This window comes from Lepidochelys kempii, chromosome 1 (genome assembly GCF_965140265.1).
Source record: "Lepidochelys kempii isolate rLepKem1 chromosome 1, rLepKem1.hap2, whole genome shotgun sequence".
Classification (NCBI taxonomy): Eukaryota; Metazoa; Chordata; order Testudines; family Cheloniidae; genus Lepidochelys; species Lepidochelys kempii.
In genome coordinates, this window is record NC_133256.1 from 256,287,430 (window position 1) to 256,299,397 (window position 11,968).

At 50.8% G+C, this 11,968-nt stretch overlaps 1 protein-coding gene across 9 annotated transcripts; it reads left to right on the forward strand.

Moving 5' to 3' along the window:
* The first annotated feature begins 456 nt into the window (after nucleotides 1-456).
* KCTD17 (potassium channel tetramerization domain containing 17) lies at nucleotides 457-10,789 on the forward strand. Of its 9 annotated transcripts, none has more exons than XM_073325530.1 (8): nucleotides 839-920; nucleotides 2,144-2,296; nucleotides 3,006-3,114; nucleotides 4,957-5,048; nucleotides 6,817-6,912; nucleotides 8,174-8,299; nucleotides 8,917-9,114; nucleotides 9,356-10,726. In XM_073325530.1, exons 3-8 carry the CDS (start codon nucleotides 3,102-3,104, stop codon nucleotides 9,692-9,694), a joined length of 864 nt encoding a protein of 287 aa, XP_073181631.1. In that variant the 5' UTR covers nucleotides 839-920; nucleotides 2,144-2,296; nucleotides 3,006-3,101; the 3' UTR covers nucleotides 9,695-10,726. The 9 variants fall into 9 exon arrangements, with proteins under 9 accessions (XP_073181613.1, XP_073181645.1, XP_073181585.1 ...); XM_073325493.1 differs by lacking the exons at nucleotides 839-920; nucleotides 2,144-2,296 and adding exons at nucleotides 940-1,178; nucleotides 2,771-2,887; XM_073325544.1 differs by lacking the exon at nucleotides 2,144-2,296 and having other exon boundaries at nucleotides 665-920; nucleotides 9,051-9,114; nucleotides 10,633-10,789.
* Nucleotides 10,790-11,968: the final 1,179 nt, after the last annotated feature.

Here is an 11,968-nt window from a genome sequence, read left to right on the forward strand (position 1 = left end):
TGCAATAGCAGAGAAGTGAATGCTATGATAGTTGGACACCCTGCTGGGCAAAAGGAGAACATGAAAGAGATCTGGCTGGTTCAGCATTGGAAGACTGAGCCACATCCAACACATAGGCACAGAGCAGAGAACAGTTTTCTCCTCAACCCAAAGCACCACTGCCTGCAACACCCTGCTCAGAAGGTGTGTAAACTGCAGCTTCCAGAATCCTCTAGCACTCATCACCCCGTGCAGCAGCAGTGGCGGCATAGATAACACTGCAGATCCTGCGGCAGGCAGAGTGGGCTATGCAAAACTACAGCTCTCAGGATTCTTTGGTGAGCAATCGCAGAGACGATGTAATGTGGTCATATTAACAGGGTTTACATATTATTTCAAAGTAACCTACAGCTATCAACTGAACAGCAGCGACCAGAGAGAGGCCCCAAGGCAAACCCATTATCCTGGCACCCCTGGAATTTGGGGAGTGTTCAGAATGAGGAGCTGGGTTTTGTCCCTTGTGCCCATCGTTAGTAATAACAGACATGCCATTGATACAGAATCGTTCTTCCCCAAAGATCCCATAGCTGCCCACTTTGAGCACCCGTGAAATGCAGCCACCTCTGGGGTGGAGAGCACCAGATAAACTACAGGTCCCAGAATCCTCCAGTGCCCAACACCTGCAGGGGCGTCTCCAGCCTGGGAGGGACGGAGAGGGAGAGATGAGGATGGAAGGAGGAGGGGAGGAAACGCAGGCTCCAGAGAGGGTTTCGTTGACCTGGGAGAGCCACCCGCCGCAGCCCGCAAACAGCAGCCGGGCCAAGTGGGTCCGGCTGAACGTCGGGGGCACGGTTTTCCTCACCACCAGGCAGACCCTGTGCCGGGAGCAGAAATCGTTCCTCTGCCGCTTGTGCCAGGGGGAGGAGCTGCAGTCAGACCGGGTAAGCGGCGAGCTGGCGCCTGCTGGCCGCCCGGACCCGCACTGGGGAGGGGGGTGGCTGCGGCTGCGGCTGCGGCGCGCCCAGGGGGGCAGCGCGGAGCCCTGAGCTGGGTGGGATCAAAGCAGAGCGCAGGCCGGGCTGGGAGGAGCTAGCTCCGGCGGGGGAAGGCGGGGTCCTAGTACAGGGTCCAGAGGGAGCGGGATGGACGGAGCTGGGGAGGCAGCGGGACGGACGGCGCGGCGCGGCGCGCGCGCAGGGGTGATTGGAGCGAGACCCCGTCCCTCTCCCCCCCGGGGGACTCACTCCCTGCGTGCCAGCCAGAGCCTCTTCGGGGGGTGGGCCCGTCCCGTCCCCTCTGTGGAACGGGAGGAGGCTGTGGCTTAACAGTGGGGACCGAACAGGCCCGCCAGCCCGGGGCTGTGTGGCACACAGAGCACCCGTCTCCTCTGCCTCCCCGCGCCACCGGTCTGGGACGCTTTGCACCAGCCCCGCAAGAGGCGCCCTCCTTTCTCCCTCTGTCACACGCCCAGCTCCGTGGGTGGGACTCAGGCCTGACAAGGAGACTTGGCTTTACCATGTAGAGCCACAATAAGTAGCCTCCCGCCAGAGACACAAGGTGCGGGAGGTACGTTTTCTTTATTGCACCAGACAAGCTTCCCAGCTTACACAGAGCGCTTCTTCCAGTCTCCTCCTCCCAGTACAGGCTGAAGAGGTAGGAGCCCTGCTGAGACCAGAGTCCACATCACGTCTTTTTATTCCAGGATCTCCCTGCTAGCCTTATAGAATCATATTATATATAGGAAAGGCTTGCGGGGTCTGCACCTCAGGGATGAAATACCAAGACCTGGGGCCCCAGCAGGATCCGTTCAGCCCTTTGCTCTTTCAAAGGAGATAAATTGAGAGTACTGTGCAGTTTGCGCTGCATGTGTATTTAGGTTCTGCCTGAATGTTAGAAGTCCCAGGGTACTTTAAATTAGAGATGTTTCAGAGTAGCAGCCGTGTTAGTCTGTATTCGCAAACAGAAAAGGACTCCTTGTGGCACCTTAGAGACTAACCAATTTATTTGAGCATGAGCTTTCGTGAGCTACAGCTCACTTCATCGGATGCATTCAGTGGAAAATACAGTAGGGAGATTTATATACATAGAGAACATGAAACAAATTAGAGAATTGATTTAACCCATTGTACTTTCAAACATGCCTCTTCTCCCTACTGTTTTGCAGTGTGATGTGTATCAGCTGACTGCAGCCTTCCACCCCAGAGGTGGCTGCTTTTCTGTAGTACTATATGCATGTCGTTTGGGAAGTGCTTTGGGATCCTAAAGTTAGCTCTTATATGCTACTTTTAATATTTAGCTCTCAGATCACTTTACAAAGGTGAGTAGGTATCATTAGTAGATCAGGTCAGGGATTTTTTGATAAAATGGTTTTTCCTTGGAAAATGCTGATTCATCAAAACCAAGCTGTTCCTGGGAAAGGGTCCATTTTTTTGAATTTCTTGTTTTTCAGGGAAAAGAAACATTTTGAAATTGTTGAAATGTCCCACTTTGACATTTTCAAAATGGAAAATACTGGGTTTGGGATTAAAATTATGTTTTGGTTTGAAATTTTAAGTTATTTTAAGATTAAAAATGTTAAACAAATGACACAGTCAAAGTTGAACTGAAATGTTTTGATCTCTCTGGTTTGAATGTTTTTCTTTTTGAATTTTCCATTCATAATTTTTTGTGTTGAGATTTTGACTTTTCATCCCAATTTGGGGTGGAAAAAATTATTGAAATCTCAAAAATTCTCACAAGACTGGAAAACTGTTTCCTGACCAGCACTAATCATTATCCCCATTTTTCACAGGGAAAACAAGGCACAGAAAAATTAAGTGAATTCCCTAAAATCAACAGCCAAAAGGACCCAGGTTTCCTCATCCTCAGTCCTGTGCCCTGTCCACTGGATCAAAGGAGCTATAGAAATGTAACCCAGGATTACTACAGTTATTATTTTATTGTACTCCATTGTCTAGAGAAGTTAGGGTCAGTGGCAAGTTTCCCCCCTGGGTTCTTCCCATCATGGCTTGTCTCTATATTGTTAGGATGAAACTGGTGCGTACCTAATAGACCGGGACCCCACATATTTTGGACCTATCCTGAATTTCCTCCGTCATGGCAAGCTGGTACTGAATAAAGACATGGCTGAGGAGGGTGAGTGTTGAAACCCAGAAAACTCCCTCTTCACACCCAATCCCTCTCTTAGAGGTGGGTTACAGTAGGTGCTGTTAACCCCAGTCTCCTGACCATATCCAATTCTGCTGTCTAAAAAATTCCCCCCAGTGGCAGGCCCTCTCCCCTGTGCTAGGATTTTTGAGACAGCTATCTTTGGAGCCCACATCCCGGGGAACTCTTTGTGTCCCATTTGCCATACAATAAAATGAATGAGAGTTGGGAGAAAAAGCTTGCTGGAATTTCCCCTTATTCCTAGTGATGGTATGATATTATGGTAGGGTGAACTCATGCTGATTCAACCCTGTGCACACTGATTTCCTCACCCGTGCTCCACTACTTGGAGCATGAAGCTTTTGTCACTGGGGCTGGGAAAGGAGTGGCTAGGCCATGGTAGTGGTGGATCTCTGGTAGGTAGGATCTCTGATGAATTAACAAGTAAGAAATGGATGGCCTTCCCTGGTGTTAACCCCACAGGGTTTGAGCCCTAAGTGACTGAGAATGCTTTACAGTATTATTGATTTCCTCCCCAGCATGCCATTTCTCCCAGTGTATGTGAGAGAGGGACTAATGGGGTGGGAGAATGAGAAGCTCTGAGGGAATCTCAGAGTCTATCTATACTATGGAGACTATGCCAGCATGACAATGCTGTCAGAGTTTTTCTGTCATTGCAGGAATGCTGTCTCCCCGGACAAAGTTAGCTATGTTGATGGAAATCCACTTCTGTTGACAGAGCTGCGTCTACACTAGGGGTTTTGTCAGCATAGCTATGTCGGTCAGCTGTGTGGTTTTTTCATACCCCTGACTGACGTAGCAATGCCAGGAAACTTTTCAGTGTACCGTAGGCCTACGTGGGATGGTTAGGGGCAACTAAATCTCACCTGCTTGCCCTGTCTATGTACTGATCTCAAGAGAGAACCTGTGTAGTCACTGAATGCTGGTTCCTAGGCATCGTTCTCCCTTGTGGACCCATAAGGTGCCCCGCACCCTCCCTGTTAACAAACATGATCATGTTTGTCTCAGGGGAGCGGACAGATGCAGCTACTGTAGGTTAATGAAGTGAAACACACATCTTTGTTTACCTGCTTTGGGGTAAAGTGCTATTCAGAGATCAGCAACAGGCCCAGGATGGGGACCAGAAGACTAGGCTCAGTACCTACAACAATAAACAGGATTCGCTCCCAAGTGGATAGCACTCAGTAACTGAGGGGTCTGGGTTTAATCCCTGCTGAACAGAGCCTACAGGACAGTAACCAGCAGGGCAAGAATGAGCCCTTAAGTAGCTAGTGGCCTAAATTCACTCTAGTTCATAGACACTCTGGGTCAGTAATCAGGGTGCCTGAGTTCAGTGCCCAATAGGTAGAGCCCTGAACCCTCCCTGGGAAAATAACCCGCAAGCCTGGGATCAGGTATTAGTGGGTAGTGTCCTCCTCCTGGAATAACAGCCAGGGTAGGGATATAGATGCACTTCCCAGTAGGGTGAATCCTGGGAACATTAACCAGAGAAGAGTTAGGGTTCTGTCTTCACTTGTAGAGCCCTGACATCGTAACCAGGTTAGACACCCCTGCGCCTCCCCTTGATACAGTAGTAAAAGGGGCCTGAATTCAATCCCCAGGTGTAAGAGCTTCCAGGCAGCAGAGAACTGTTAATGTGGGATGTTGTGGTGTCCCTTCTCCCCAGGGGAGAGAGTTCTTGGTACAGGCATGTGAATTCCTGAAGCAGCCAGATGGGGCTTTCTCTTCAGGAAGCTCTGAGTACTGGGAAATGGGACTAAGAAGGACAGATACTTATTCCCATGTCTTTTGCGCTCTGGGTGTGTCTAGGGGTTCTAGAAGAAGCTGAATTCTATAACATCGGCCCTTTAATCAGAATAATCAAGGACAGACTGGAGGAGAAGAACTACACCATAACACAGGTCTGAGGGGAAATGGAGAGGGGCAGGGTGGATGGAAAGCTAGAAGAGAGGTCAAATAGGGGAGGGACAGTGGGAAAGTGCCGTGGAAAAATAACCCACTGGTGGGTGACTGTTACTGATCCCACTCTGTGCCTATCTGCAGAGGATATGAGTTGTTACAGCCCCGAGCCACAGAGCTTTAGCTCAAGCTGTAGCAGCCAAGGCTTTTAGTTCTGGAGGTTCTTGGTTCAATTCCTGGTGTGTCAGCCCAGCTGGCCCGGTCACATAAATGGGAGTTGTTTGTTGGCACATAAATACGCAGGGATGATTCCACTGATATATGCTGTGTCATGAAATCTTCCACCAGCAGGAAACCTTCATTGTAGTTAAAATAAAATGGAAGTCCCAGAGGTGGCACTGGATGCTGTGCTTTTCTGATCTGGAAGGGTGCGATATCCTGAACCTCCAGACAGGGCATTAGTTGCAGGGGCTATTTCAGTGTGGGAAGGGGATGGTTTGTGGAAGATGCATTGTCTGTGTGCTCCTGCAACTCCAGAAAGAAGCCAGCCTGTTCCTTTTAGTGCACTTTTAGTGCTCTATCACTGTGGGAGGCAGGGATATCGGTGGGGAGTCACTGAGGCATTAATGCTGTGGGAGGCGGAGGGGATGTCTATAGTGGGGAAGATCACTAAGGCATGACTCCTCCATCTTTGGCTGTGATTACCTCTTTCAAATCGCTCTTTAATACCCATTTCTTCCAGTAATAATAAGAGTTAAAAATTGTTTATTATTTGCAATACTGTAACACATAGACTCTCACACTGAAATTAGAGCCCTATTGTGCCAGGCACTGTACAAACACAGTCAGAGACAGCTCCTGCCTCCAAAGAGCCTGCAGTTTAAGTAGACAAGACAAAGGGTGGGAGAAAAACAGGCTTATTACCCCCATTTTGCAGATTGGAAACAAACACAGAGAGTGTTTTCCCCCCCAGGGTCACTCAGGAATCCTGCAGCAGAGCTACTACTTGGCTTCACCAGTAATCTCTCCATGGTCTCTTTCCCTGTGCACTGATCCCATGTCTGAACTTGCATTCCTTTTTGTCCTGTCTGCCTTAGTTTGTAAACTCCCTGAAGTAGAGACTGCTTTGCTCTGTGCCTCCACACTCGAGCACAGTGGGCATTTATGGCACTATATCAGAGGTTCTCAAACTTTTGTACTGGTTACTCCTTTCACACAGCAAGCCTCTGAGTGCGACCTCCCCTTGTAAATTAAAAACACTTTTTAAATATATTTAACACCCTTATAAATTCTGGAGGCAAAGCAGGGTTTGGGGTGGAGACTGACAGCTCACGACCCCCCACCTAATAACTTCCTGACCTCCAGTTTGAGAACCCCGGCCTTATATCAGTGGCGTTCATTAACAATGATAACAAATGCAAACTTCCTGTAAGAATGAGCGTGGCCTATGCTGGGTGCTGGACCCTTCCCCTCCTCACGGTAGATCCTTTTAATCCATGTGCTCTCCTGCTGCACCTGAGGTGTGATCCTGCAGAAACCTTTGTCCTCTCATACCACCCCTTTTTGGGCAGGGCAATATGAAGTTGGGTTGCGGGTGTACCTTTTTGTAGGCCCCTCATTTTTATAATCCCAGCCAGAGGCGTATCAGCTTTTGTCACAGAATAACACTCAGAATCTTTTGAGGGTATGAAGCCACTTGGCTCAATTTCCTGCCGGAACATCTGCCCCCAAGGCAGAGTTCCTCAGCAACGTGCCTCACTTTCCTCACAGGGGCCTCCGAAGCATGTGTACCGGGTGCTGCAGTGCCAGGAAGAAGAGCTCACTCAGATGGTTTCCACTATGTCAGATGGATGGCGCTTTGAGCAGGTAGAGTAGGATGTGTGGGCTAGAGAAGAGACAGGGAACGTGCTCGAACACCAAGGCACCAGAATACACCACTTCCCCTGTGGTATTGTTTACTCACCAGGTACAATGCCAGTAGAGCCAGTGGTGAGCTGGAGCTGGTTTGCTGGAACCGGTTGTTAAAGTTAGAAGCCCTTTTAGAAGTGGCTCTCCCATGAGGGACAACTGGTTCTCAAAGGGCTTCTAAATTTAACAAGTGGCCAAAAACTGAACTTCCTGCTCAGGCCCAGGGAGGCGGAGGTGAGCTGGGGCGGGGGGGGGGGGGGGGGGGGGGGCGTGAGGAAGGCCGCCTGCGCTGCAGCAGGTAACCCAGGGGGCGCGCAGAGGAACCGCTCCCCGTCCCAGCTCACCTCCGCCTCCTTGGGCCTGAGCGCAAAGCCGCCGCCTGCTTCTCAGCCCTCCCAGGCTTCCTGCCGATCAGCTGATTCGCAGGAAGTGGGAGGGGTGGCGAAGGAGGGCGGCGTGTTCAGGGGAGGAGGCGGAGTGGAGGTGAGCTGGGGCCAGGCGGGGAGCTGCAGGTGGGTGCTCTGCACCCACCAAATTTTCCCCGTGGATGCTCCAGCCCCAGAGCACTCACGGAGTCGGTGCCTAAGGTGCCACTTTTGATGTGATCATTGGGGGTGCAGCTGCTCCCCCTGCTTCCCCCCTAGCTTCGCTACCCCGCCCCTAGGAGCCAGAGGGACCTGCCGGATGCTTCCTGGGAGCCACCCCAGGTAAGTACCGCCGGGACTCCCCACCTTGCCCCCCGGCAGGTCCCTCTGGCTCTTAGGGGCGGGGCGGGGTGGGCACCCACTACTGTGGCCAACGATACCATCGTGCCCGGTTCTGAGGGCAGTCCGGAGACAGGGGAGGGGGGTGGATGGGGCAGGGGTCCCGGGGGGGCGGGCACGGGCCACAACCCCCTCGTGGGGAGAGGGGGGAACTGGTAAGATTTTGGCAGCTCATCACTGAGTCGATCTCATTTCTCTGCCACCTCTTCTCTGGGGAGCCTGAAGGAATCTGAGTGAGGTTACAGTTCTTTGTGTACAGCAGCTCCACCCGCAGGTCTCTGTGTCACAGCCTCTGTTTAGTCCTCAGTCCCTCTGGTTTCTTGATGGGAGTAGCACATAAGTATCTGACTCCATGCTCCCTAAGGGCGTTGTTTATATCCCTGTTCCCAGTGAGAAGTGGACGTGTAGCAAAGCATGTGTGAGATCTTTGACTTTGTTCCTTTTGTGATTTCCAGTTGGTGAATATCGGGTCATCCTATAACTATGGGAATGAGGACCAGACAGAGTTCCTGTGCGTGGTCTCCAAAGAGCTGTACAACTCACCCAATGGTCTGAGCTCTGAGCCTAGCCACAAAGCCAAGGTGAGACCAACCTGCACTTCACCGTCCGTGTTAATGGCTTATCTTCATCACCATAAGAGCCTCTTCTCTGTTTCCTCCCTCCCCCTCAGCGGTGAGCTAACCAGGTGGTGAAATGTCATGGCCTGTCCCTTTGTTCAGAGTCATAAAGTGCTACCTCCTAATGAACAGGACCTTGTGTGTGTGGCAAATCACTATAACAAGGTACCTCTGTCCTTCTTGTGCCTCCCCAGTCTGCCTCCTCATCTCCTACCCACGCTGAGTGTGTCACTATCATCAGACCCATCAGTGTGTGAATACCCAGAATGCTTTGCAGTGGGTACCTTTGTTTGCTGACTAGAGCACCATATCCTCTTTCTGGAGAGCGAGGAACGCTTTCTCCACTGAGTTGTGGTGTGTGGAAATGGGAGGCACCCTCCTCACCTTCAGGCCAGAGAGGGAGGTGAGAAACTCCCTTGGGGTATGCTTTCTTGGTAGACACAGAACATGGGAAGGACCAAAATCCATCAGTCCCTGACAACCCTCTGCATTTCTATGTGGGGAGACGTACCTGCCTGATTCCCATGGGCAATCTCCGGTCAGGGTTCCAGAGAGAGCCTGAATTTCTCTGAACCCTAAAGGTCTTCAGGCCGTTCCTCCCTATATCCAAATCTGGCCGCTGCTTTGAGCCCTTGCGCATGAACAAGAATCACCATGGCAGGTCTTGCAAGTGTCTCCGATCTTTCTTCCCTTTGTACTGCACGCTGGGCCGCAGAGCACAGAGGAGGATCCAGAGGAGGAAGAGCAGGAGCAGGAGGAGGAGGAGGCAGAGGAGAAAGGTGCATCAAATCCCTGAGGAAAATGATAATAATAAAAACCCAACCATAAAGCCGTCCGTTCCCGTCTGGTGAGAGTCCACACAGCTAGTGTCAGGGAAGCACTAGGGAAGGGGCTGAGGGAACCACTCCAGGGAGCAGGGGATGCAGTGGGGCTGAGGTCACAGTGGTAGAGGTGGGAGATCTATTACACATGGCTGCTACTTTATATTTAACTTATTGTTTTTTTTATTTTTATTTGCAGCAAATTAATCTACTCGGGATTCTGCTAATTCTTTCTCCTGTCCAGATTCCCTCTCCTGCTCCCTTCCCGCCCATGGGGTTCTTGTCACCTCTCTCCTACTTCCTCCCTTCCACACAGTTCTTTCCCCAAGAATCCCTCCCTCCACTCCCCTCTTCCCTCTCTCTCTCTCTCTCTCTCTCTCCTCGTGCACCTGGTTTCCTGCCTCCCCTGTCACCTTCCACTTCTGGGGTCCTGTGTGCTCCCTGCTCAGGATCCTGTCTCCTCCTGCTCCTCACTCTTCCTCCTCTGCAGGTGTGTTACCTGTCTGCACTCTCAGATATGACTCTGAGCTCTGCATGAGTGACTCTCATCGCCTCCCCTCTTATGGATCTGGCCCTGGTTTGTAGGTCTTTGGTGGGGGCAGGGAGTGGTTGATTCTTTCCTTACTCTGTGCTTTTCTGATTCTTTTTGTGTGTGTCTTACTTTTTAAGCAGGCCTTACAGTTCTGGACTAGAGGCTCTGGTAGCAGAAGGAAGAGTAAAGCTGTGAGACATTGAGAGGGATGGGAACAAGGGCAAGGAAGATAGATGGGGAGCTGGGGAGAATGCTGTATTTCTGCCTGGCATATGTGAACACAGGACTTTTCCCCAGAAGCTACTGTTTAATCCTCCTCTTGATAGATGAAAGAATATTTTGCATGAGGATTTCCATATATTTCCCTGCCTTTAAAAGCAACCTTTGCCAGGTGGGCGTTTCCCAACAGATTCTGACAGGGTAAGCGTTCTGGGGATGAAAATAGAAACTAGGCAGCTCTGTGTGAAGTGTGCCCCAATTTTTGGCAGAGAGAAAGAGAACTTGGGCTCGCTGCCCTAGTTGTGTGGTGAAGGGGGTGAGGAGGCCTGAGAAAGGGCCTTGCTTCAATCTTTTTAGGGTGTTTACAGGATTTGTGCTAAATTGGGGGTTCCTGAACCCCTCTTCCCACACCCCTTAGATTAGGGGGAGTCATTGGTTCTCTGGTATTTGCCAGGCTCTCTCCATCCCTCTGTTTAGGGGTCTCTCTGCCCTTAGCTGTGGGGCCTGAGAATTATACTGAGTCAGTATATTTTACTCACATGGATTTTCCTTCCTCTCTCTTTCTCTCCCTCCCTCCTTTTTCATGTCTCTTTCTTTTCTGTTCTCTCATCTCCTGTCACTTTGCTTTTCCTCTTCCTCTCGATTTGTGTTGCTCTCCCTCTCTCCTCCATGCTTGATTTCTCTCTGCCTTTGGTTTTGTTCTTTGTCTCTCTCTCGTTTTCTAGTTGTTACAAGCCAGAGGCCTCAGGATGTGATACCGACGATCAACTCCAGCCTTTTAATTTCCATTTAAAATCTTTATTTTTGTACTGTAGTTTATGGCAGCCCTCTGGGGGAAAGCGTCGCAGCGACTCCACTCCTCACCCTCAACTTGTTGCCTTTGTTTTTAAAGTTCTGTTTTGGAATATCGTTTCTGAAGCTCACACTCGCATCCCCCCGAGAAAGGCAGATACCCCCGTCTTTGTGTCTGACTTGCTGCAGGGGATGTAATCCACACCCTGCAATCTCCCCAGGCCCACAGGATTTCCCTTCCTTAGAGTCACAGTCAGTGCTTAATTTGTGCTAGGGCTGAGCCCCGGCATCTCTAGGCTTGGCAGTTCATAGCCCCGGCACCTTTGGATTTGCCGCATCAGTTTTGAAAGTAAATCATTGCTTGAGCCCCGGCACCTCTTTCACTCTAAATTAAGCACTGGTCACAGTGACCCCTGCTGGGGAGGACAGAACTCAGCAGCTACACGCTTCCTTCCTACCCCGACCTGCTGACTAGATTCAGGCCTGTGTGTCTGATTCACTGTCAGAGCCACTGTTGGGGAGGGCAGTTGAGCTGTGCTTGTCACCAGGGGGCAAATGGGGAATCCCTGCCTCTCTCCGGATAGCCTCTGTGCTTAGCACAAGGAGTAAAGGGGCAGCCTTGATCCTTTGCTGGGTAATACACACACAGAGGCCCTGCAGGGAGAGGTTTAATTTCAATGGGGGTGAAAGAGGCAGGAGTACGGCATGGCATACCTGGCTTCTGATGTAGCTTCTGACTGTTCTAGGAAGGAGATGCCTGCCAGGGCTTCTGGGCATGGGGTGTTTCTGCGGTGTCTGAGGATGCTGTGTTATAACTCCTGAATAAATGTCACTGTCCATTACTGGCTGTCTCCTCTCCTTTTTGCCAGAGCACTTTGGTGCTTGTGGGAAGGACCCGAGAGCTTGGGTTGAGGCCTCAGATTAACTGACATTAGCACGCATCCACTCAGGGCTAGTCTTCCTTCCCCACCCCTTTGTTCAGGAACAGCAGGTGCGGCAGGATGTGCATGTGAGTGGAGTCTCTGTACCCAGCACTCTGTCGGCCAGGAGACTTATGGGTCCCAGTGGAATGATGCTGGGCTAAGGAAGCCATTTCCATTGCTCACGCGGCCCAGGATAAAATTCATAAACACGCATGAAACAAAAGTTGCTTGCTGGGTGTAGCTCAGCCTGGAGGCTTGGCCCTGGCCTGGGCTCCTGGTCACCTACTCTGACCCTAATGTACCTAAGTACTGATATTTATTGCATACGCATTGTCTTCCATTCTCA

Coding starts and splice junctions, on each gene's coding strand:
- KCTD17 (XM_073325484.1), top strand. CDS start 702: ATGAGGATGGAAGGAGGAGGGGAGGAAACGCAGGCTCCAGAGAGGGTT. Junction 6,913..8,173: donor ATGGATGGCGCTTTGAGCAG/GTAGAGTAGGAT, acceptor TGTGATTTCCAG/TTGGTGAATATCGGGTCATC. Junction 9,115..9,355: donor GGAGGAGGCAGAGGAGAAAG/GTGCATCAAATC, acceptor TTTTATTTGCAG/CAAATTAATCTACTCGGGAT.